Source organism: Haliotis rufescens, unplaced genomic scaffold (assembly GCF_023055435.1).
Source record: "Haliotis rufescens isolate VD_foot unplaced genomic scaffold, xgHalRufe1.0.p SCAF_1, whole genome shotgun sequence".
Taxonomy (NCBI): domain Eukaryota; kingdom Metazoa; phylum Mollusca; class Gastropoda; order Lepetellida; family Haliotidae; genus Haliotis; species Haliotis rufescens.
Window position 1 is genome coordinate 15,170,988 of NW_025963779.1, and position 24,613 is coordinate 15,195,600.

Sequence of the window (24,613 nt, forward strand, 5' to 3'; positions counted from 1 at the left end):
ACAGTTTGACAATGCCACACGATGAACACTGATTAAGCTAGCATGAAGAGCCACAGACAAAAGATATCCTACATATTGCACTGAAATGTTTCAAAGTTCAGCCATGCTGACGTTATCCTGAGGGGATCATACAAAGAAAAACGTAAGGTCTTTCAATTCAGTAGACAAGAAATATGATACATGGATAAAAATTGAATTACGAATAGAATGATAATAAATAGGATTGGGTTCTGGAAACTTCACCACTAGGGACTTGCAACACTGACTCACTTGGCTAATAATCATCAACATCCTGGGCCCAGCCTCACAAAGCTATCGTAGCACTACAGTCATCATATCAGCTTTGTGACAGTAGTAGTACTGTAATCACTTGGTGATACAGGGCCCCAGTCCATGAAGCGATCTAAGTGCAAAGGTGAACGTAACTCTAACACTTTAACGTAGATTTACGACTGTCCTAGCACTATGATTCCTTTGTGGATTAGGCCCAAGGACCCCGTTCCACAAAGCGATCGTAGCGCTACGACTGTCGTAAGTCTATGTTAAAGTATGGAAGTTACGATCATCTTAGCGCTACGATCGCTTTGTGGATTAGGCCCCTGGACCTAATGTATCGGTTTTCTCTATCTCTATCCTGTTGTTTTCATAATGAAATGTTCAAAACCTATTGTCTGTATGTAGGCACCACTTCAGATTTTCTTCAACAAATTATTCATATTTGATTCGTCTTCTGTTGCACAGCTTCACAAAATATTTCAGTATATGTGTTTATACACAGTACAAACATCGCCATACTTCAGAGAAACATTCAGATTTTTCACGTCTTCTATTTTCCTTCCTGAAAATTTCTCAAACAATGGAATCGTGTATAGTCCAACAATCTGATTTCTAAGGAAGTATCAATCCACATTATACACAATTACAGCTGAAGGATGTTGATCCATTCACAGTTTAGGATCACTTATTCAATGATCAGTAATTCTGCTGATTCAGCTGTTTCTTCAAACAATGGTCTTTTCGGCACTACATGGCTCAAGTCTATCAGCTACTTCTGCAGCTCACAACACTTCATTGTAGCACTTCATTCAGATCTACCACTTCACATCAACTCTGCATTACAAAAATAGAATGACCGGTATATGAATACAAATGTATACAATGTCCATCTTACAGGCAATACCCCAGCATGTTGTGACCAGTGAACAAATATCCACACTAGATATGTACCAAATGCTATACTGATGTATCTACTAAGCTACATATACATCATCCTCAGCAACACATCTGACTGGTCATCCAAATCAGCTGATCATCAAGTTTTGATCTTTGATTGGTTAATGAAGATCATGCCATACACATGAAAATCCAATTGGATGAAAAAGTCACATGACCAAGATGTTCATCATAAGTGGTCACTATCGATGTCATGAGATCATCTGCATGAGAACTTTTTCTGCTTCCCTGATTCCACTCAAATAAGCTCCTGTCACGGTTTGTGGGAACTGGCGGTTTGTTGCCTGAAAAATAACAGTTCAGTTCTTTTAGATTTTGATTCGACCGAACCTTTGAAACAATTAATGTCAATATCTTATGATCAACAGAATGAACTTCAATTAAAATAGACTTTAATTTTAGAGATAGACCCAACTTTGAACTTTTGTGGCAAGGCTGGGTCATACAAAAGTTGAGCAGATCACTATCTTTCACAAAGAGAAACAGCAATAGCTCTTATGATTGTAGACCCGTGAAGATCCGGGATAGAATAGGTCTTCAGCAACCCATAATTGCCGTAAAAGGCCACTATGCTTGTCATAAGTGGCGACTAACGGGATCGGGTCGTCAGGCTCGCTGACTTGGTTGATGCATGTCATCGATCCCAATTGCGTGGATCGATGCTAATGATATCAATCACTGGATTGTCTGGTCCAGACTCGATTATTTACAGATTGCCATCATATAGCTGGAATATTGCTGAGTGGGGCGTTAAACAACAAACAAACAAACAAACAAACTTATGATTGAAAGCAAACTCACAGAAAGGCTATATAGGGTGGCAATAGATGAGTGTTCCATTCACCCAACTCTGCACCATCATAACATTTCTATGAAAATATTTGCAAAGTCTCTTCTTTTCTTAACAATTGTTACTTAGTGGAAACATGACATACCTCCCCACAAAAGAATATCTTCTTTTCCACATCCTCTGCAAGAGCATCGTAGACAGCGCCTTCTCGTCCAACAGGCAGATAGCTGTACACCATGCCTGTGTTGGAGGGGTCCCTCCAGTGAGTCACAAACGACTGGCTCGGCTCCGGGACACTCTGAAATAGTTGCACACAGTCAGCCTGGGTGAGGGGAGGTGAAATGGGGTTAAACGTCGCGTTCACGATGATGGCACTTATATAGCAACATGTATGCATGTGTGTGTGTGGCTTCTTGTACTAGTCCAGACTAATGTCGGACTAGCCATAAAAATTACCGTGCCCCAGTTTAACATGAGTACACCCCACTCAGACACAGTATACTGACTTCAAGCCGACAAGGCCTTGCTTTAGATTTAGACCCTTAATGCTGAGCGTAGGCAGGGTACCATCTTTTAATGTCTTTTGGTATGATGCATACAGGGATCGAACCCCTGATCGTACTCTCTCCAGGCAGACACTCTACCACTAGACCACAGAGGTGGTCAGTCAGCCTTGGAGCATGACAATCTAGTGGAGCTTACTTCAACACAAGAACATATGCACATGAGTCGCACAGCCACAACTTAAGCACATCAAAACCTCCTCACACCTCTCCACTCACCCATAAAATGAAGCACATCATTTCTTACCTCATCTCTCCACTCACCTACAACTTAAGCACATCACTTCTCATCTCTTCACACACCCACAACTTAAGCACATCATTTCTCACCCCTTCACATCTCTGCACAAATCCACAACTTCAGCACATCATTTCTCACCTCTTCACATCTCTGCACACACCCACAACCTAAGCACATCATTTCTCACCTCTTCAGGAAAGAGCTTCCTCAGCACTGCAACACACATCTTGACAATCTCAGCATCTTTCTTCCCCTCTATCAGGGTGAGAGCATCCCCTGTGATGTGTGTCACTAGGATGTTAGTTTTACAATCAGGAGTCTGCAACAGAGGTGGATTCAGAAAGATCAGTCAATGATGCATGGTACATGGTACATGCAAAACAAGTATCTAGTCAAGCAATATATTTAATCCAGATTTTCAAATCACTGAAAATGATCTTCTTTCATAGATCACAATACTTCCTAAGAAGGGTTCGCAAGGGAGTTCCAAACACATCAAGGGACTCCAAGCCATAATCTAAAGATACCTTATATAGTCTATGTCACCGTGACCTCATGACCGGTATATCTTAGAGTGAGTCTAAGGTTGCTGTGACCCAAGGACCAGCATATATTTCAGCTAGTCTAGGGTTGCCTCGACCCTAAGACCACCATATGATAGCGCTCGTCTAGGGTCGCAGCCACCCAAGTCTTGTTTAATTTCAACATGAATTCATCCACAGAAGACTCTCCCTTACAAAAGCATCAACACACAATGTAAGTCCAATATTACTAATGCTGTTTTGATACCAGTGATAAATTATGATAAGTCAACTGCATGGGGCCCCAAGATTCAAACAAGTCCACAGCAGTCTATTACTTGTCATAAGTGCATTTTGTTGATTGCTGTGTCATGTTGCAATGGGATGTTGCTCATTGTGTCAACCACTGGTTTGTCCAGCCCAAAACTTACTAACAAGCTGTCATGATATAGATGGAACATTGCAGACTACATAGTTAACACAACAAACAGACAAACCAAATCCTATCTCCAAGTATCCTGATAGTGTGAAGTCAGAGGGACATCATATGTGAGGACTGTATACATATCTAAAAAAACGTCACTGTGTTGTCGTTTCTGCATATGCAAACAGAAACTCACCAACGGCAGTACAGATTTGTCTTCAACAAATTCAAGGCCTTTTCAAGGTACTTTACCCAAATACAAGGCAAACGGATGAACAAACACAAACATGATGCAAATATTCAGTGCTGGAGTGTAATATAAAGGGAAGTAACTCTTCCCAGATCACAGTCACATTCATTTGGTAGAACACTGGCAATTCAAGCAATCATCATGCAAACGAAGTATGCAAAATCAGCTATTAAGTTTAAATTCGCAGACTTTCACAAGCATGTTTGTATTTTGTGTTAAAATAACTATGAATTCTATGTGTAGTTCGGGTAGAATTCAAGGTCTTTTGAAGTAACATTTATTTTCAAGGTCTTTTCAAGCCCTGTGTGCACCCTGTGTTACCATGTATTTGAATAGATGGTTGTTGTAGCTGTTAACTTGATAATATATATCCAATGTCTACTCCACAGGCCTGTGTTATTCAGCTCACCTTTGAGGTAGACAGGTCATAGAAGGTGCTGAACAGGCCTCGCTTTGACTCATGGGGAGGAACATGGCCGAAGAAATCTTCACCTTTGGTTTTCTTGTTCCAGAATTTCTTGTCAAATTTCAACGCAACCTAGTAATCGGCAACAGAAAATTACTAACATAAATGAAATCACTGAAATTCAATGTAATTTGTGACCTCTATCTTGCCATCGCAAATACATATCATCTCCATCTATTCTATGTCTCTCCCTACTTATGTGAGGGTCTTGATAGGGGTGTTACAAGTCAGTAGATAGTAAAATTTTGGGCTTTTAGTAAGTAGTCATTATCTTATTGGCTTAGTCTGTACAAAAACTTGAATAGCGAATAAAATGTCAAGTCCAAATAAAATATGCAAAATCATCTCTATGTGAATACAGATTGTCAGTCTGTCTGTATGGACACATGGGAAAAACTGGTTTAGTTTTAATTAATGCTAAGCAGTTTTTAGGGACATATTACCGTAATCTTTATGATAAAAATTTGACTAATCTTACATTTACAATAGTGTATTTTCAGTTGTTTTACGCTGAACAGTACACCCCCATCAGGATCCTCTTACAACATGACAAATCTTCACATCAAGTAGCATTCTCCCACTTTCTACTGATCTCTACTCTAACAATAAACAATCCATTATCACTTGTAGCCTAAAAAGATACAATTCTTACTCAGCAACGCCTCTTGAAATGTTTTGTGGGCAGGGGATCATTTTTGTATGTGAAAAAAATGTGTGGGACCCAAGTGTCAGATTTCAATTTCTGTCCCAAAGCAAATTAAAATCGTCTCATTATGTGCGTACCTTCTCCACGAGCCCAGCCCCCAGTGCAATGACGGCCTTCAGTTTCCTCTCGGGCAGGTGTGGCTGGAACTGTATCTTATGATTCTTCAGAGTAGACAGGGGGACTGACATTATCACCTGACACAGACAAAAGATAACAGTGCAAACTAACTTTAAGTACATTAACAAAACCCATCATGTCAAATACAAAAGGATGCCCAAACTGCCAACAATTTTCAAAGCCTAAATATGATCACACCTAAGAAGAATAAAAATCAAACTTTATTCATATTTTCCTTACATCCTTCTTATGAAGTGAAAATGTTTCTTACTTTCTAACACATCACGTACAAGAAATATTCTCCAAAGAAGAAAATATGATCTCATGGTTCTAAAACTACAAAGAAATGTGTCTCAGAATCACAACCCTCAACTTTGTCTCATTTTGAAGGGACAAGTTCCCATACACAGATACAAAATGGAATAAAAAACTCTTGCCATCAATATGTTTATCCTGGCACAGCATAGAACTGTTTGGGGCACAACAAAACACACTGCTTGTCAGATGTCACCATTACAGCTAGTCTCTGAACAATTCCTAAAAGCAATGTCTCAAAAACAAGTCAAGTACAACACAAAATGACTTGAATTGTAAGTATAACATGTGACTGGAAGACCTGAGAAAGAAGACCTATTGTTTGAAGTGAAGACCTTTCCATAGATTTAACAATCCAGTCACTATGGAATACGATGTCAGTACTCACTGCTTTAGACTGGAAGACCTGACCTGAGGTAGTGGTCACAACAACTGGATCGGAACTGAAGTCAATCTTAGACACCTGAAACAGTCAGCATATATTTCAAATATGTGGTCTTGCCTAGTTAGTAGTAGCAATGTAATAGAGGCGCACGATATTACCAAATACCAATGAATACATACCACAATACGTTTGGAAAATACCAGCATATTGCATTTTTCACAATCATTTATATCATCTTGTTGGAATATTTTACACTAGTGTCAACTCAAATGGAAATTAAGAAATTAGCAACTTTTCCTGCCGTCGAAACATTAAAAAGTATTTGTGACAGTATCATGTATATGATGTGTCTATTACACATGCTTTGTGACCATAGCAACATCCAACGAAATACAAAGTTGTCAAAAACATGCAGGGGGGTGTTCAGGTCCATAACAAATAACAGATGAAAAAACGCATGCATTATATTGTGGTACGTATTGCAATACATGAATCATTATTGCAATAATTTGCAGTACAAAATTTAGGACAAAACCCATCACTACAATGTAACAACTGATATCAAATTATCAACACATCACATCTGTTCATAGTCTGCTGGCAATACATCACTGAAAAGTTACAAAATAAAATTGGCAACATGAACAGTTTCTTGACATATAGAATACTTTCTGTTTGAACTCACATGATGGTTTAACCGAACATCAAGCCCTTCTGCCATCTTATTTAGCACTTGAGAGTAACCTCCCTTGACAAAGATATGAGATCCGGCAAACTGGGGCAGAGCCTCATTCTGATCCCAGGAGAGAGCAGATACATTGTTGAGAGAGCCGCCACAGGCATACTCCAGGTTGCTTATGTGGAACTGGAGCACCTGCTCTTCTTGCTGAGGAGGGAAGGTAACAAACATTCATGATATGTTACATACCAAGGAGAGGAAGAACGACAGAACAGTTCTCTATGTAACAGAGATATATTTTCTATTCCAAACTAAGTACCCTTGGCAGGCAAATTGGAGGGGAAATGTTATTTTACACAAAATTGGGATTTTACTTAAGATCTTATTGTCTTGAATGTACAGGTATTTTAACATTGCATTCAATGCAATAATGTAAAGCTAAGCTTTAAAGCCTCTTCCTCTTGTATTGGTCCTGTTATCAGTGAAATACATGTCACCTCTACAAAATCATAATACCCGTGAAGATCCGGGGTAGAAAAGGTCTTCAGCAACCCATGCTTGTGGTAAAAGGTGACTATGCTTGTCGCAAGAGGCGACTATGCTTGTCGCAAGAGGCGACTAATGAGGTCGGGCAGTCAGGCTCACTGACTTGGTTGCTGCATGTCATCGTATCCCAAATGCGTGGATTGATGCTCATGATGTCAATCACTGGATTGTCTGGTCCAGACTTGTTTATTTACAGACCGCTGTCATTTAGCTTGAATATTGCTGAGTGCGGCGAAAAACAGGAAACAAACAACACCTTAACCATATACACATGAATTTGGAAATTCACATGATCACATGGAATCACCCTCAGAGGATCCTGGCATGGCAGTCATGGAACTACTGTCAGCTAGGTGCAATGACTTAGACAGCTGGGCCACCCATGCCCACAAAACCCATGTTGAAGTACAGTGTGCACATAACACAGTATTAATAGTTAGAAATCCATGTTGCTTAAGATTCCTCATGGTTGTGAAATCAGCACCTGCACTTTGATAAAACGTTAGTAACAAGCTCAATAACCATGACAGACAAAATAACATAAAACATATTTAGTCAAATACTAAACCAAAAAGCCAATACTTGATATTAACACGAAATAACCAGTCCCTTAATGCCAAGCACCAGACAGGGTAACAACAAGTAACATCTTTTGACGACTTTTGGTATGACACGGAAGTGAACCCCGGCCTTTCCGCAATCAGGACAGACAATCTACCACTAGGCAACAGAGGTGGTCAGATCACATAGGAATGTCTGCACGGTTATCTAAATCTGACATCCAATCTAAACCATAACATGTTATCAAGGCATCATCTGATCAAGAGAACATCTCATTAATGAATGGACTTCGCACACCTTGGTATCAAACGTGGTTTACGCTCTACTACTAGACCACGGAGGAGGTAGATTGCTAACAACATTTGCTTAGTTGATACTGACCTTTGTGAACATGATCTGGGACTCATCCACAAATTGTTGATGCATCTCATAGAATTTTTCTGAAAGCATGAAATTATGTGTGATGACATAGTAAAACAATAATATATTAGCACAGGACGAAGATCTTAATGCCCAGGACTCGGACCAGGAACACAATGCATGGTGTCTAAAATATCAGAGTATTTTTATTCTAAACATTAGTGGTGAATGTTTATTTCAAAGTCTACTCTTCATCTACAAACTCACCGAACAGGCTGACATCAGCTGTGATGTCCTTGTTCTTTCTCCACTCAGCAATGATATCCAGCATTGCATTGAAATGGAAGTCAATTCTGCGATCAACATCCTCTGTAACGACATGCCCATCCTCTGTGATGAGTGGACAATGTTCCCTCACTGGCGTCAGCTCCATCCCAGCCTGCCAGCAACAGACAGTACAAGTCAGCAACAGAGTGTACAAGTCAGCAACAGACAATACAAAACAGCAACAGGCAGTACAAGACAGCAACAGACAGTACAAGACAGCAACAGACAGTACAAGACAGCAACAGACAGTACAGGTCAGTAACAGACAGCACAAGTCAGCAACAGACAAGTATTTGTCACAAAGTGACGAAATGTCCCCCGCCTGTATATACACCATAGTTCCAAATATGAAGACAATCCAGTGTTTAGTTCTTGAGATATCGCGGCAACACCGTTTTCCAACTCCAAAAGCAGATTTGCCTGCTGTGACCTTGAAAATGGGGTCAAGGTCACCAAAACCGACTGGTGTCTGCGGTGTCTGTATATACACCATAGTTCCAAATATGAAGACAATCCAGTGTTTAGTTCTTGAGATATCGCGGCAACACCGTTTTCCAACTCCAAAAGCAGATTTGCCTGCTGTGACCTTGAAAATGGGATCAAGGTCACCAAAACCGACTGGTGTCTGCGGAGTCTGTATATACACCATAGTTCCAAATATGAAGACAATCCAGTGTTTAGTTCTGGAGATATCGCGGCAACATTGTTTTCCAACTCCAAAAGCAGATTTGCCTGCTGTGACCTTGAAAATGGGGTCAAGGTCACCAAAACCGACTGGTGTCTGCGGAATTTGTATATACACCATAGTTCCAAATATGAAGACAATCCAGTGTTTAGTTCTTGAGATATCGCGGCAACAAACAGGTGGGACGTACGTACGGACGTACGTACGGACGGCCGTGAATACTATATCCCCCGCTTCGTGCTTTCGCGCGGCGGGGGACAACAATACAAGTCAGCAACAGAGAGTACAAGACAGCAACAGGCAGTACAAGACAGCAACAGAGAGTACAAGACAGCAACAGACAGTACAAGACAGCAACAGAAAGTACAAGACAGCAACAGACAATACAAGACAGCAACAGACAATACAAGACAGCAACAGACAGTACAAGACAGCAACAGACAATACAAGACAGCAACAGACAGTACAAGACAGCAACAGAAAGTACAAGACAGCAACAGACAATACAAGACAGCAACAGAGAGTACAAGACAGCAACAGAAAGTACAAGACAGCAACAGACAATACAAGACGGCAACAGACAATACAAGACAGCAACAGACAATACAAGACAGCAACAGACAATACAAGACAGCAACAGACAGTACAAGACAGCAACAGACAATACAAGACAGCAACAGACAATACAAGACAGCAACAGACAGTACAAGACAGCAACAGACAATACAAGACAGCAACAGACAGTACAAGACAGCAACAGAGAGTACAAGACAGCAACAGAGAGTACAAGACAGCAACAGACAGTACAAGACAGCAACAGAAAGTACAAGACAGCAACAGACAGTACAAGACAGCAACAGACAATACAAGACAGCAACAGACAATACAAGACAGCAACAGACAGTACAAGACAGCAACAGAGAGTACAAGACTGCAACAGAAAGTACAAGACAGCAACAGACAATACAAGACTGCAACAGACAGTACAAGACAGCAACAGAAAGTACAAGTCAGCAACAGAGAGTTCAAGACAGCAACAGACAATACAAGACAGCAACAGGCAATACAAGACAGCAACAGACAGTACAAGACAGCAACAGGCAGTACAAGACTGCGACAGACAATACAAGACTGCAACCAACAGTACAAGTCAACAACAGTCACAGATAGCTCAAATCACTAACAGTCAGGGAAAGCTCAAGTCACCCACAGTCACAGATAGCTGAAGTCACCCACATTCATGGATAGCTGAAGTCACCAACAGTCACGGATAGCTCAAGTCACTAACAGTCATATATAGCTGAAGTCACCAACAGTCAGGGATAGCTCAAGTCACCCACATTCATGGATAGCTCAAGTCACCAACAGTCATGAATAGCTCAAGTCACTAACAGTCATAGATAGCTGAAGTCACCAACAGTCACGGATAGCTCAAGTCACCAACAGTCAGTGATAGCTCAAGTCACCCACATTCATGGATAGCTCAAGTCACCAACAGTCATGAATAGCTCAAGTCACCAATAGTCATAGATAGCTCAAGTCACCCACATTCATGGATAGCTCAAGTCACCAACAGTCATAGATAGCTCAAGTCACCCACATTCATGGATAGCTCAAGTCACCAACAGTCATAGATAGCTCAAGTCACCAACAGTCACGGATAGCTCAAGTCACCAACAGTCAGCGATAGCTGAAGTCACCCACAGTCATTGATAGCTGAAGTCACCAACAGTCACAGATAGCTGAAGTCACCAACATTCACAGATAGCTGAGGTCACCAACAGTCAGCGATAGCTGAAGTCACCCACAGTCACAGATAGCTGAAGTCACCAACAGTCACAGATAGCTGAAGTCACCAACAGTCAGCGATAGCTGAAGTCACCCACAGTCACAGATAGCTGAAGTCACCAACAGTCACAGATAGCTGAAGTCACCAACATTCACAGATAGCTGAAGTCACCAACATTCACAGATAGCTGAAGTCACCCACAGTCATGGATAGCTGAAGTCACCAACAGTCATGAATAGCTCAAGTCACTAACAGTCATAGATAGCTCAAGTCACCCACAGTCAGGGATAGCTCAAGTCACCAACAGTCATAGATAGCTGAAGTCACCAACAGTTATGAATAGCTCAAGTCACTAACAGTCATAGATAGCTGAAGTCACCAACAGTCAGGGATAGCTCAAGTCACCAACAGTCAGCAATAGCTCAAGTCACCCACATTCATGGATAGCACAAGTCACCCACAGTCAGGGATAGCTCAAGTCACCAACAGTCATGAATAGCTCAAGTCACCAACAGTCACAGATAGCTGAAGTCACCCACAGTCATGGATAGCTGAAGTCACCAACAGTCACGGATAGCTGAAGTCACCCACAGTCATGAATAGCTCAAGTCACCCACAGTCATGGATAGCTGAAGTCACCAACGGTCACAGATAGCTCAAGTCACCAACAGTCAGCGATAGCTCAAGTCACCCACATTCATGGATAGCTCAAGTCACCAACAGTCATAGATAGCTCAAGTCACCAACAGTCAGGGATAGCTCAAGTCACCCACATTCATGGATAGCTCAAGTCACCAACAGTCATAGATAGCTCAAGTCACCAACAGTCACAGATAGCTCAAGTCACCAACAGTCATTAATAGCTCAAGTCACCAACAGTCACAGATAGTTCAAGTCACCCACAGTCATGAATAGCTCAAGTCACCAATAGTCATGGATAGCTCAAGTCACCAACAGTCACAGATAGTTCAAGTCACCCACAGTCACGGATAGCTCAAGTCACCAACAGTCAGGGATAGCTCAAGTCACCAACAGTCACGGATAGCTCAAGTCACCAACAGTCAGGGATAGCTCAAGTCACCAATAGTCATGGATAGCTCAAGTCACCAACAGTCATGGATAGCTCAAGTCACCAAAAGTCATGGATAGCTCAAGTCACCAACAGTCAAGGATAGCTCAAGTCACCAACAGTCAGCGACAGCTCACGACATGAACAGTCACGATAGCTCAAGTCACCAACAGTCAGCGATAGCTGAAGTCACCAACAGTCAGCGATAGCTGAAGTCACCAACAGTCACATATAGCTGAAGTCACCGAAAGTCGGCGATAGCTCAAGTCAGCAACAATGACAGTTAACAAAAGAAAAGAAAGTCTCCATGTAATATTAGCAACAGAGACCAATGTCCCATAGACAGGTAATACAGACATTCAGAGAACTTCAACAAGACCCTCTTTGTCAGTTGACACATAGACAATAACCATGATAATTGACTTGCAATGATCAGTAAAATCTTCACACATATCCTCAGGAAGCATGTTTAGAAACATATTACTATTTATAACAAAGTAATCAGTTTCCTTGGTGATGACATTGATATTTTGTTCTTAGAGCAAGAATGTGAACTGTTTCAATCTAAGAAACATTGATTTAAGGATCTTGTGATATCTGTAGTTCCAAATTCTTGTTGTCAACTTTTGGTAAAGTCGAACTGTTCACTTGCTACACTGTTTCACTTACCTGACTGCACATTATGGCCACAGGGTTGTTGTAGCATCCTGCCAAGAGTTGTGCCCCTTGACCGACCACCACTCCAAGACTTGTGTCGTCATGGACCCTCCCTCCCAGGCGGTTCTGGGATTCCAATACCACTGCCTGCATCAACAGTATAAAAGGTCAACTGACTTTCCTGAATGTCAACATAACTACTGCTACCTAAAGGGTCGTCATGGACCCTCCCTCCCAGGCGGTTCTGGGATTCCAATACCACTGCCTGCAACAACAGTATAAAAGGTCAACTGACTTTCCTGAATGAAGACATAACTACTGCTACCTAAAGGGTCGTCATGGACCCTCCCTCCCAGGCGGTTCTGGGATTCCAATACCACTGCCTGCATCAAAAGAATAAAAGGTCAACTGACTGTCCTGAATGATGAAATAACTACTGCTACCTTAAGGGTAGTCATCAAGTGCTCAATCTAAGTCCTGCAAATGATGATGATGTTTATGATGTTTATGATGTTTGTTGTTTAATGCAGCACTCAGCAATATTCCAGCTATATGATGGGAGTCTGTAAATAATTGAGTCAGGACCAGACAATCCAGTAATTGACATCATGAGCATTGATCCACGAAATTGGAATACGATGACATGCATCAACCAAGTCAGCGAGCCTGACGACCCAATCCCGTTAGTCGCCTCTTACGACAAGCATGGGTTGCTGAAGACCTATTCTACCCCAGATCTTCACGGGTCTGCAAATGAACAACATGATCCTGCTACTATAGCATCATCTGGGATTGTCTACGTGTGAGACCTAACTAGTAGTTACAACACTGGTGTTGCATGCAGAAAGGTTAATCCACTGTTATGTATTTCGGCCATGTGGCTTTTTGGGCATATTTCAGATGCTTTTTCTGTGGGAGTGAATACTGCCCAACATCAAGAAAACTTCCTGACAAGTAGTTCTTACCTTACAACCGTAGTTCTTGAGAGCTCTTGCTGCTGCCAGTCCACTCATTCCGCCTCCAATGATTAACACCTCCTGATGAAGAAACGGTTACAATGTCACAAGAATCAGTGATTACAGTGTTACGTCAACTAGAAGCAGTTTTTGGTGGACTGCAAAGTCAATTAATTCATAAACAGATCAAAAGCATTCTCTTCTTAAAAGCAAAGTATAATGGTCACAGCTCATTGGAAATGACAAAATTTAGAGCAAAAGCATAAAACTTGTTCTGTAAAATCCTAGAAACTAGTAAAAGACATCTGGCATTGTTTTTAACACCTCAAAATGTTAAACTCACAATATCTATCTAAACCATGTGAAAACATTCAAACAAAGTATTGAAGCTCTTTATAAAGACAATAAACAATCAACAATAAATATTTGAACAAAGTTTTTTTAACAATGGTTCAGCCTAAACAATTTTTAGTTGGACAAAACGATTCCTCTTATGCATGTCCTAACACATCTTCTCTCTACTTTATCATTTTCATGAGTCCTATGGCTTTATATTTTGACTTTATCAGAGTAATTCCTGTATAAATCTTGTGTCTGTATAAACACATATGCCAACACCACCGACCTTCTGCAGCTTGGTCTGAGGTTTGAGGTCTGTTGGGGGTGACAGGAGACCTGTGTTGATGAAACCTTTCCGCGTGAGGTACCAGATGATACGATCCAGATCCTCCACACATCGGATACGTGTGATGCCACGGCAGATGAGGTCAGGAACAATCTTATCCACTGTCAGCCATTCCTGCAAATCACAGATCATAGAAACCGATCAAATCTGTTTTTATAATGACTCAATAAGTGCTGACATAAGCCTCAAAGATGAGGGACATATTTTCCCTTGACCATTGTTGATCTCTGTTCAAAATGTACACTGCATTGTTGACAAATAAAAAAAATTTTACATAAGAAATATGATCAGGTCATGTTACAGTTATTTGATGACTGCAATATAATTTTTAAAATGAAAAGAAAATCCTGAAAAAGTAAACGATCAGATGAATTAATGACCTGATATGATGTGATGCTCATAATCCGAATCAAATTTAAACACTTTACCTTGGTGTTCCGGGCCCACTGAACCATGACAAAGTTTCTGAGAGCCAGGTACAGGATGGAGTGTTCGTTTGCCATGACCGGGAATTCATCGATCTCATCATTCTCCATAATACTAGCATGGAAACTCAGGGCATGCTGGGGCTCCTCCGGGTGGGAGAATGGCCGGGCGTAGTCCGAACAATCGGCAAAATCTGCACACACAGGGGAAAATACCACTACAACCATAGGTTAACACTTTGGGAACTGCACTTATTCTTATTCTGTGAACTCGGACAGTTTTCTGCCAGCTCAACATCTCATACACAACAACAATACCTCTACTGGACATCATCTCTCACCATCATGACCGACTGTGGCAGCACAGATTTGAACATGAGTTGGGGAGTTTTGTATAACGCTGCTTTGAACAGTATTTCAGTTACATCACAGCTAACCCAGGAAGATCCAGGTTAGAGTAGGTCTTCAGCAACCCATGCTTTTTCTAAGCAGTGGCTATGCTTGTCATTAGAGGCAACTAATGGGATCGGGTGGTCAGCCTGTAAGTTATTGGACCGGTGAAGTTCCGGGGTCTTCACGACCCATGCTTTTCCTAAGCAGTGGCTATGCTTGTCATAAGAGGCAACTAATGGGATCGGGTGGTCAGCCTGTAAGTTATTGGACCGGTGAAGTTCCGGGGTCTTCACGACCCATGCTTTTCCTAAGCAGTGGCTATGCTTGTCATAAGAGGCAACTAATGGGATCGGGTGGTCAGCATGTAAGTTATTGGACCGGTGAAGTTCCGGGGTCTTCACGACCCATGCTTTTCCTAAGCAGTGGCTATGCTTGTCATAAGAGGCAACTAATGGGATCGGGTGGTCAGCATGTAAGTTATTGGACCGGTGAAGTTCCGGGGTCTTCACGACCCATGCTTTTCCTAAGCAGTGGCTATGCTTGTCATAAGAGGCAACTAATGGGATCGGGTGGTCAGCATGTAAGTTATTGGACCGGTGAAGTTCCAGGGTCTTCACGACCCATGCTTTTCCTAAGCAGTGGCTATGCTTGTCATAAGAGGCAACTAATGGGATCGGGTGGTCAGCCTGTAGTGTAAGCAATTGGACCCGTGAAGATCCGGGGTCTTCAGCAACCCATCCTTGCCGTAAAAGGCAACTATGCTTGTCGTAAGAGGCGACTATTGGGATTGGGTGGTCAGACTAGCTGACCTGTATGTCATTGTATCCCAATGGAGTGGGATGATAATGGAGTGCTATTATTCCACCAACTACTTACCAACTGGTTTAGCCTTTAGTTGCTTGATGATTGGGTCTGTACAGCTGAGCCCCACACTGTCTGGGAACATGTCCGCCAGGAGCCCCACCCCCGGGAAGCTGTGCAGGTACACCTGGTAGGTCAGCTGGCAGTACCACGACTGGTTCCGCAACAACTGCACCCGCTACAACACACAAGCAACCATACCATTATCAGGTCAAAGGGAACTGAAAGACAGTGAATGAAGGTTCTTCCAAGCATACTTTAAAACGTGTTGTCATACCACTATTAAGATTGTTTGAATTTCATTGGTTAATCCACATCATGTGACGAAACAAAATATTTCAGTGCTGACCCTACAACAGAAGTCTGACGCGAAAGAGTTTGGTCAATCACATGACTGACAAAGAGCTCGAATATTGACCTGTCACATGATCACCACTGACCTGCCACATCATTAATATTGATTTTGTCAACAAGAAAACATGACATCTGTGAGTTGCACAACACAGTTCGACGATCTCTCTGAAGAAGATCTTGTTCAAATGTTTGAAACATGGGACAACAAATATGAAACAAACATTTCATAAATTAATTTTAGTATAACAAAACAACAGATTAATCTTGAATCAACTGTATACTGACAACTGCAGAACAAATAGTACTTTATTTTTTATCTGATAAATAACTGCACTGATAACAGTGATAATTTTCAAATGTACATCTGAAGTAGTTGGGTGGATGTCACTGTCAGCTACAACTTCTTCCAGCAACATCACAACGGATCACCAAGGATCAGATTCGTATATACCACTGTAGGTGGTATTTACCCACAAGGCTGCACACCCAGCCCCCTTATAAAGCACCTTGACACAATAGATAAAACATTCATACCTCATCTTCAGGTACTGAACAGGCCTGGTACTGTTTTTCCTTCTGGAAAAACAAAATGAGCTGCATGAAGTACAATTGTCATTCCTTTCATGAAATCAAACTGTATTATGTGTCACGTTTGACAATTTCTGCACAATGTGTGCAGCAACCAGCATGTAGAAGCTATATAAAGGCTTCATTAACCCAAACGAAGAGGAACTGCAGTCCATTGGATATTTATATGGAATCTGGAGTGAGTGAGTTGGGTTTAACACCGCTTTTAACAGTATTCCACTTATATCTCGGCGTGTCAGCTTAATATGGGAGGAAAGCCCGAAGTCATGCAGGTCTCAGACGTTTACCATTTCGGTGAAACCACGAGCACAGATATGTTGCTGACAAACCTGGAAACATAATCGGGGTGAACCGGGATTCGAACCCACAATCATAGGTTTCTGGCGTGCCCAAGGGACGCAACTCTGCACAGCGAATCGCGGCGCCTTAGACGACTGGGCCACCCGTGCCCCCTAAGAACTAAGAACATCTGCCCAGATGTGTTGGTCAATGAGGACCGGCCCTATTACTAAGGACAGCAATATCAAGCACAAAATATCCAGGTCTGTAGTTATGAAGTAATCCATAAGTCTATGCAGCACTTCTTAAAACCGTTCTATATATCCCATCACACAAAACACATAGATCCAGTTTCTGCATGGAATGTGAGTGAGATGTGCATTTACGCCACTTTAAGCAAAATTCCAGAGCAGGGGACACCAAAAATGGGCTTCACACATTGTACCAATGTCGGGAATTGAACCTGTGTCTTTGGCGTGATGAGCGAACACTTTAACTACAAAACTACATGACTGACACTTTTGTGCACGGAAAACATTGAAGCAATTTATAACAATGAAAGTACTCATGCTAACAAATGCATGATCAAACTCACCTTCACACCAAGAGGCGACATTCCACACACATAGTTGCGCACCAGGTCTGACGTGACTTGAGCGTCACGTGTCATCTGGCGCCATCTTCGGCACGGAGGCTTATTACACTGCAACCAATATGGTAGCATCTTGTCACTCATGAACGCCTTAGTGGTGGGTTCTGATCGGCCATAGGTGGACCAGTCCATCTTCCAATCAGCAAATGCGTTGTACCCTTCTTTGTGGCTGGAACAGAGATCAAACAAACATTGTTACCTTGGTTACCAGGGGCAAAACAATTACAGAAAATTCAACTATGGTAATGCTCATAATCAGGACCTGAACATTCTTTATTGTAGTGCCACTGACAAGCACTTCTTGGACACTGACTAACCAAAGAACATAACTGGCGTTGATCAGAGATTTGAACCATCATGTTTGTCTGTTTGTTTGTTTAATGTTGCACTCAGCAATGTTCCAGTTATGTGATGACAGTCGGTAAATAATTGAGTCTGGACCAGACAATCCAGTGAATGACATCACAAACATCGAACGCAATAGGGATACGATGAATTACATCAACCAAGTCAGAGAGCCTGACCACATAATCCGGTTAGTGTCCTCTTATGACACTTATAGGTTGTTGAAGATAATTCTAATCTTTACAAGTCTTGAACAATCGTGAGCATGATGAGAAATGCATTGGACAGTCGCAGTTAAAAAAACACTGAACGTGGTGAAAAATATTAACATGTCAAATGTGTATGTAGACACAGATGGCTTGCTTTTATGTGCAAAGACATTTTGAAAAAGATATTTACCCTCTGTAGAAATGTTCAAAGCATTCATTACAGAAGTGTTCCCCTGATGACATGTGGTACCAGCGTGATGTGTACCCACTTCCGCAACACCTGCAGACACAAATAGACACTGGTAGTGGTAAACACAGACACACCTTGGTAAATACTGGCAGATAGACACCGTAAACACAGACACTATAAACACAGACATTGTAAACACAGACACTGATAATGTGAACAAGTATACACAAGCTTCTTTTTTATGTCAGTTGCTGGTCAGACCATTTAGTTTGATGATTCACTGTCAACTGTTGACACTGACATATATTATATTTTATATATCAAGACAAAGTTTCCTGATCATGCTGAAAATGCTACATGAATTACGGCCACAAGTTACATCCCCAATTACGCATATTCTGAACAGCTAAAATGATGGTTTTGATATTTTGTGCACATCATCATCATCATCATCAATCATCAATCATCAATCATCAATCAACATCATCATTATTATTATGGAAACAAGGTCCCATAACTAACATTGCTATCGCGAACTAATTTGTTCAAACTTGTCTCTACCATTTTGCATTTTAACCAATATCATGATAATGATGACAAGATGTGAAACAATTTATCAAATTGTTGATATTTGTTGTCATGGTGCCTGACATTGTTAAAAAATTATTGATGGATCTGAAGTCAATGAACAGACTTATAATCTTGCAAAGTAGAGTAATAGGCATCATATTTACTGACAGATTCAACTCCCAAGTATTTCATGTTAAGCAAGGAAGGTAAAACAGACACAATTACTTACTTTTCTGTGGATTTGGCAAAACATATTGGTGTGGTTGCCGCACATCCTTTTGTTGGGCATCTCTTTACTGGCTTAAAGTTCATAGAAGTCTTCTCTTGTGGTTCACAATCATCGGAATCATATTTTGCACTGCGTTTGATACAGCGACCTGATCTAAAAATGGTCAAACATTCAACATGTAATCACGATGTAGCCATTCAAAAGTTTGCTTGTACATGTTGTAAGGTCTCAGATATTAACACACCAATAAACCTTCAAATCACGATGTTTCTTCATAATGATATCCACAACTGAACATCGCATAATCTTGTTACTTAAGTCTTGCTTTTCCTAAACAAAAGTGAAGAAAATGTTGAAATTATGACTGGTCAGCAATATTTCAGCTGCACCACAGTGACCAATTTTACAACTTTTTGCAGTTGTAACCATCCTTTAAAATGTAATATATTTGTAATTAACATGATTATCAGTCTATTCATTTTATAAAGTGTAAATACTATCTGCTCCAGACTTGATTATTTACAGACTGCCATTTAGCCCAGGCACTGCTGTGGTTGGTTGGTTTGTTGTTAAACGCCGCACTCAGCAATATTCCAGCTACATGACGGCGGTCTGTAAATAATTGAGTCTGGACCAGACAATCCAGTGATTAATAGCATGAGCATCTATCAACGAAATTGGGATCGATAATATGCATCAACCAAGTCAGCGAGCCTGACCACCCGATCTCTTTAGTCGCTTCTTACGACAAGCATAGTCGCCTTTTACGGCAAGCATGGGTTGCTGAAGACCAATTCTACCCCGGATCTTAACAGGTCAACACTGCTGTGTGTGGCATTTCACAACAAACAACAAAACGTGTACAGTATTTACAAAGACAATATCCAGAGTGTTCATGACAAGCCTTTAGTTGGTTTATAGATGCTAAAGTTGACAATTAGGAGATAAACCTACTGTGTTTTGAAATTTGATGTAGTCCCGCTGTAGAGAAGATACCTCTAATTTTAATTTGGAACCGAGTGCTTTAACGGTGATTGATCGGCAGCCATTTTGTTATGAATCGATGTGTAGGCTATCGTTTTGTGGAATGAAAAGGCATAATATATTTAAAAGGGGTTTCAGCAGCAAACTGGAAACCTCTTCTTAACCAATCAGAATCAAACATTCTTCAATGTCATGGTAGAATCAGTAACACGACTATGAGAATGTTACAGTAAGCACAGGAAGCTATTTCTTTGAAGGTATTTTTACCTTTTTACTGCAACATCGGCATCATGGCCATTATTTTTACTTCCTTCCCCAGGCATTTTGCCTGATTCCATGACTTGTATCAGTTCACAGGTAACAGCTGAGATAGCACTCTCTAGGGTTTACTGCAAAATAAACATTACTTATAAATGCTGGACATGTGGGAAAAAAACACACAAAATAAACATTGATCATGTCAATGGAAAAAGTACAATCAGAGCAGTCTAAAGTGAAGCCAGTTAGCAGTTGGCACTGATGGAATATTTACATGATTGAGGAGACTCGATACTTGGACATTTCATAAGACAATGCAAATTAATAGGTTTTCAAATAATAGGTTTGAAATCTATAGGTTTCAAATTAATGTTTCAAATTGAGTTCAAATCTTGAAATAGAAAACATCGAAAAGTAAGTGACACTTGCAATGATTAGTTCTTGCATTGTCTGAAGTGGACACCACTATTACTATGGCGTTTCAATGCTCTACGCACAAGGGAGATCAAGCACCACAGTATGTGAAAGTCTTTACGTCATTGTCCATTAAGTGTTCTGTCTTGAATGTATTGTAAAATTCATGACAATTCATATTCAAGGATCCACATCACAGTATTTTGCAATGTATATTTGGTTAAATGAGTATTTGAAACTGGCTACCAGTTGGGTATGTTAAAAAAGTGCTTATGCATCAGGGGTCATCGAGTGTCCATAAGCTCCTCTCAGTGATCTCTCTTTGAGACACGTGTCTTTGAGACATGTGACCTACGAGGCTGTGATACTAAATTCTAAAGGTGCTCCCAAATATTGACTAAATGAAAAGGCAATAGTTGAGCATGTGGTCACTGCACATGCATAGTTTCATGCAAAACTATTAAGTAGTTTGAGTAAACTCTGAGAGTTATGGCTCAGAAACATAATTCAGGATTCCAAAATGTTACGGTTCAAAATGGTACAATAATAAAATATTTTTTCATAACTTTTATGGCTAATGAAACTTTTGTGTAATAATCATGCTCAATTATACGAACGCCAAGAAGAAACATATCCACATAATTTTATAGAAATCATCTTTTCATAAACTGTTATGACATGGCAGAGTTACTTATGTTCTTCTGTGCATGAAACGTTGGAATAACCCTTATCATGCTTATAAGATATGGAACGGATTAAGGAACTGAAAATATGGATTAGAAAGAATGCATTGAGAGAGCTGTATGTTGTAGAACTCATTGACAGAATACAAAACAATTGACTTAAGACCTTAGGTTGTGTTTTACAAACATCAATAATCATACAGTCGATGTACATGATGTACGCAGAATTCCATTATTTTTATATTATATGTAGGAACATACATAAAGTATGAGTACTCAGGTTATGATAACCTATCACACTGTAAGAAATTATGAAATCATTTACATGATCAAACCAATGTTTAAATAAGTTAAAAGACATATATTTTAAAATACACACATTGGAACTACAAAAAAACACAAAATAATAGCTAAATACATCAAATGTAATCATCATAATAACATGACTAACAACCACAATTGTTTCTAATAATTTTGGATTGGCATTGCAATACCTAAATATGACAACAAAAAAGTTACTATTAACTATCTAGAATGATCCTAAGCAAAAGATCAAAATGAGCAATTGATCTTCATGATATTGAAATGACAAAACACATTAAAATTGAAATTTGCAGTGATAAAGACAAATTCTTATGGTTCATAAAGCAAATATATTATCTATGTTGCTATACCAAGCAATCCTTGAATTGGGTCATTCTGACAGCAAATGGTTTAACTCAGCAGCAACGAAACCACAAGTTACTTATGGTTTCAGCATTAATCAAGAAGTTTTCAACAGCTTAAGTACAGCAGGTGCTAAAGATCACATTCCATCAAATCTACTGCCTCACATTTGTGGCAAGGTTAGCGGAAAAAGATTAAGAAAGTTTCCTAATATTTCACATAACGCCATGTCTACAAATCGAACATTTTCATACACTTGCTACTGTTAGTAAAACTACTTTGCAACAAAACCTATTTACAATTAACATGATTAAGAACATCAACACATTCATAGTCAAAAAGACTATGACCTAAAGCAAAAACAAAGATATTTAAGATTTACCATTAGGAAATTTCAATTATTACACCAAAAGTGTCAACCCTAGAGATGTTAGAGATTGGAAGTGCAGTACATCACTTATACCATGTATACATTTATGACTCACTCAAAATTACAAAAGGTAATAAAAGTGAATCAGTCATGACTAGACTAAACATCAGATTTGTTCACAATCAAATAGAAGCATTTTCAAAATATCAAGCTCTCCATTGAATAAAAATGGACTTTTGAACATGTCTTTTGTATTTTGCATGTACAGCTATCTGTATTTTTAACTAAAACTTGATATACTTAGCTGATAGAGCGTTGAACGGAAAAAATTGGTAGACAACATGGACAAAGTGGATTTAGTAAAGTATTCAAAATTAGGAATTTCTTGTGTGAGATAGTCATGTGCCAATAAACATGATGTAAGACAACATATTATCATGTAACTTACATCATGTACACCGTCTGTGTGTGTGTGTGTGTGTGTGTGTGTGTGTGTGTCTGTGTGTGTGTCTGTGAGAGGGGTGGGGGCTTGAACACATTTGCATCCACTTGTCCCAACTTTCAGCATCTTCTCACCATAATTTAGTTGCTGACCTTATTGGGCATGAATAATGTTTACTGGTACCATGTAAACTTATGCTTCAGGAGCAGGTCAAAATGGCCTCATGTCACAACGGCTTCGGGCTAATGGCTGAAGTTGCATAGTGCTATACACTGTTATATAAGTGAGATTGATTTTGCAATAATGTAATCTCAAAAGGGAAAAAAAACATAACTTGTATAATCTCACAACAAATGTGTCGTTATTGACAGCATATTTTAACCACTGAGTGTGCATACATGGCATAGGTCCGATCAGCAGATGATGTTGCTTATATTAGAAATAACAAATTAGAATAACATGTGAAATTACTTATCATATTCAAAATGTGACTTCATTGTATGATGTTTATGATGCAACTCGATGTGTGTTTACAAATATAAGTGAATATCGTCGTAAATACTCAGTATTGACAGGCTTAACTAATGTATCTCGGCTGTGAAGTTTGAATCCAATATCTAGCTGATAAGCGTGTATGAAATGCACAAGTAAACAGAACAATCGTGTTTTATTCAGAGCGTAAAATGATTTTTTTCAGTGAAAACAATTCAATTACTTTAAATTTAAAGCGGAAGACTATAAAATATGTATATTTGTAGCATGCATCTTGACAGCCATTCTGTGATTGTTTTGACAATAAATCTTGCGTTGAAAATCGCATGAATAGTCAGATTCATTTGGATATACAATGTCATGCATATATCTAATCTCAAAATAAGATAAATAACATATAAGACTGCTAATTTCGTCACTGCAATTAATTTTCAGCGAATATTTACCATAATATTAGCAGAAAATGTGTGTCAACCTCGCACATTTTCAATCTGCAAACAATGTCCCGGAAGTGCTTGACTTTTCGATCTTCATATTCGAAGGGGCATAACTCGACAAAATTACAAACCTCCCGTTAAACAAAATAGCACACACGGTGTGTGTGTGTTTATTCGACCACACCCCGAATAAATCCAAAATTAAATGTCATAATAAGGTGATTTTGCTATCAATGTTTTCACCCATTTTTTAAATATATCACCTGTCGAAGAGGTGTCAGTTAAATGGTTTCTATATCTAAGATGGATACTGCCGGAAGCGAGCTCACACTTTTAGATCTAGGGCTCTACACATATAATGCTGTTTACATTTCGTTCGTATTTAGCATTTCTGAATTTATTTGAAGTAAAGATAATAATAATAGTAATATGTGGGCTGTAATTTTA

General features: G+C 39.9%; 1 protein-coding gene across 1 annotated transcript; it reads right to left on the minus strand.

The window, feature by feature from the left end:
• Positions 1-708: 708 nt before the first annotated feature.
• LOC124149042 (lysine-specific histone demethylase 1B-like) lies at positions 709-24,273 on the minus strand. Its single transcript, XM_046520387.2, has 20 exons — positions 24,176-24,273; positions 20,672-20,793; positions 19,421-19,573; positions 18,622-18,711; positions 17,821-18,046; positions 16,893-16,934; positions 16,020-16,182; positions 14,754-14,944; positions 14,266-14,439; positions 13,650-13,721; positions 12,697-12,831; positions 8,425-8,596; positions 8,179-8,237; positions 6,697-6,897; positions 6,015-6,089; positions 5,272-5,388; positions 4,432-4,560; positions 3,015-3,146; positions 2,169-2,321; positions 709-1,517 (listed from the first exon to the last, which is right to left on the minus strand). Exons 2-20 carry the CDS (start codon positions 20,740-20,742, stop codon positions 1,425-1,427), a joined length of 2,448 nt encoding a protein of 815 aa, XP_046376343.1. The 5' UTR covers positions 20,743-20,793; positions 24,176-24,273; the 3' UTR covers positions 709-1,424.
• Positions 24,274-24,613: the final 340 nt, after the last annotated feature.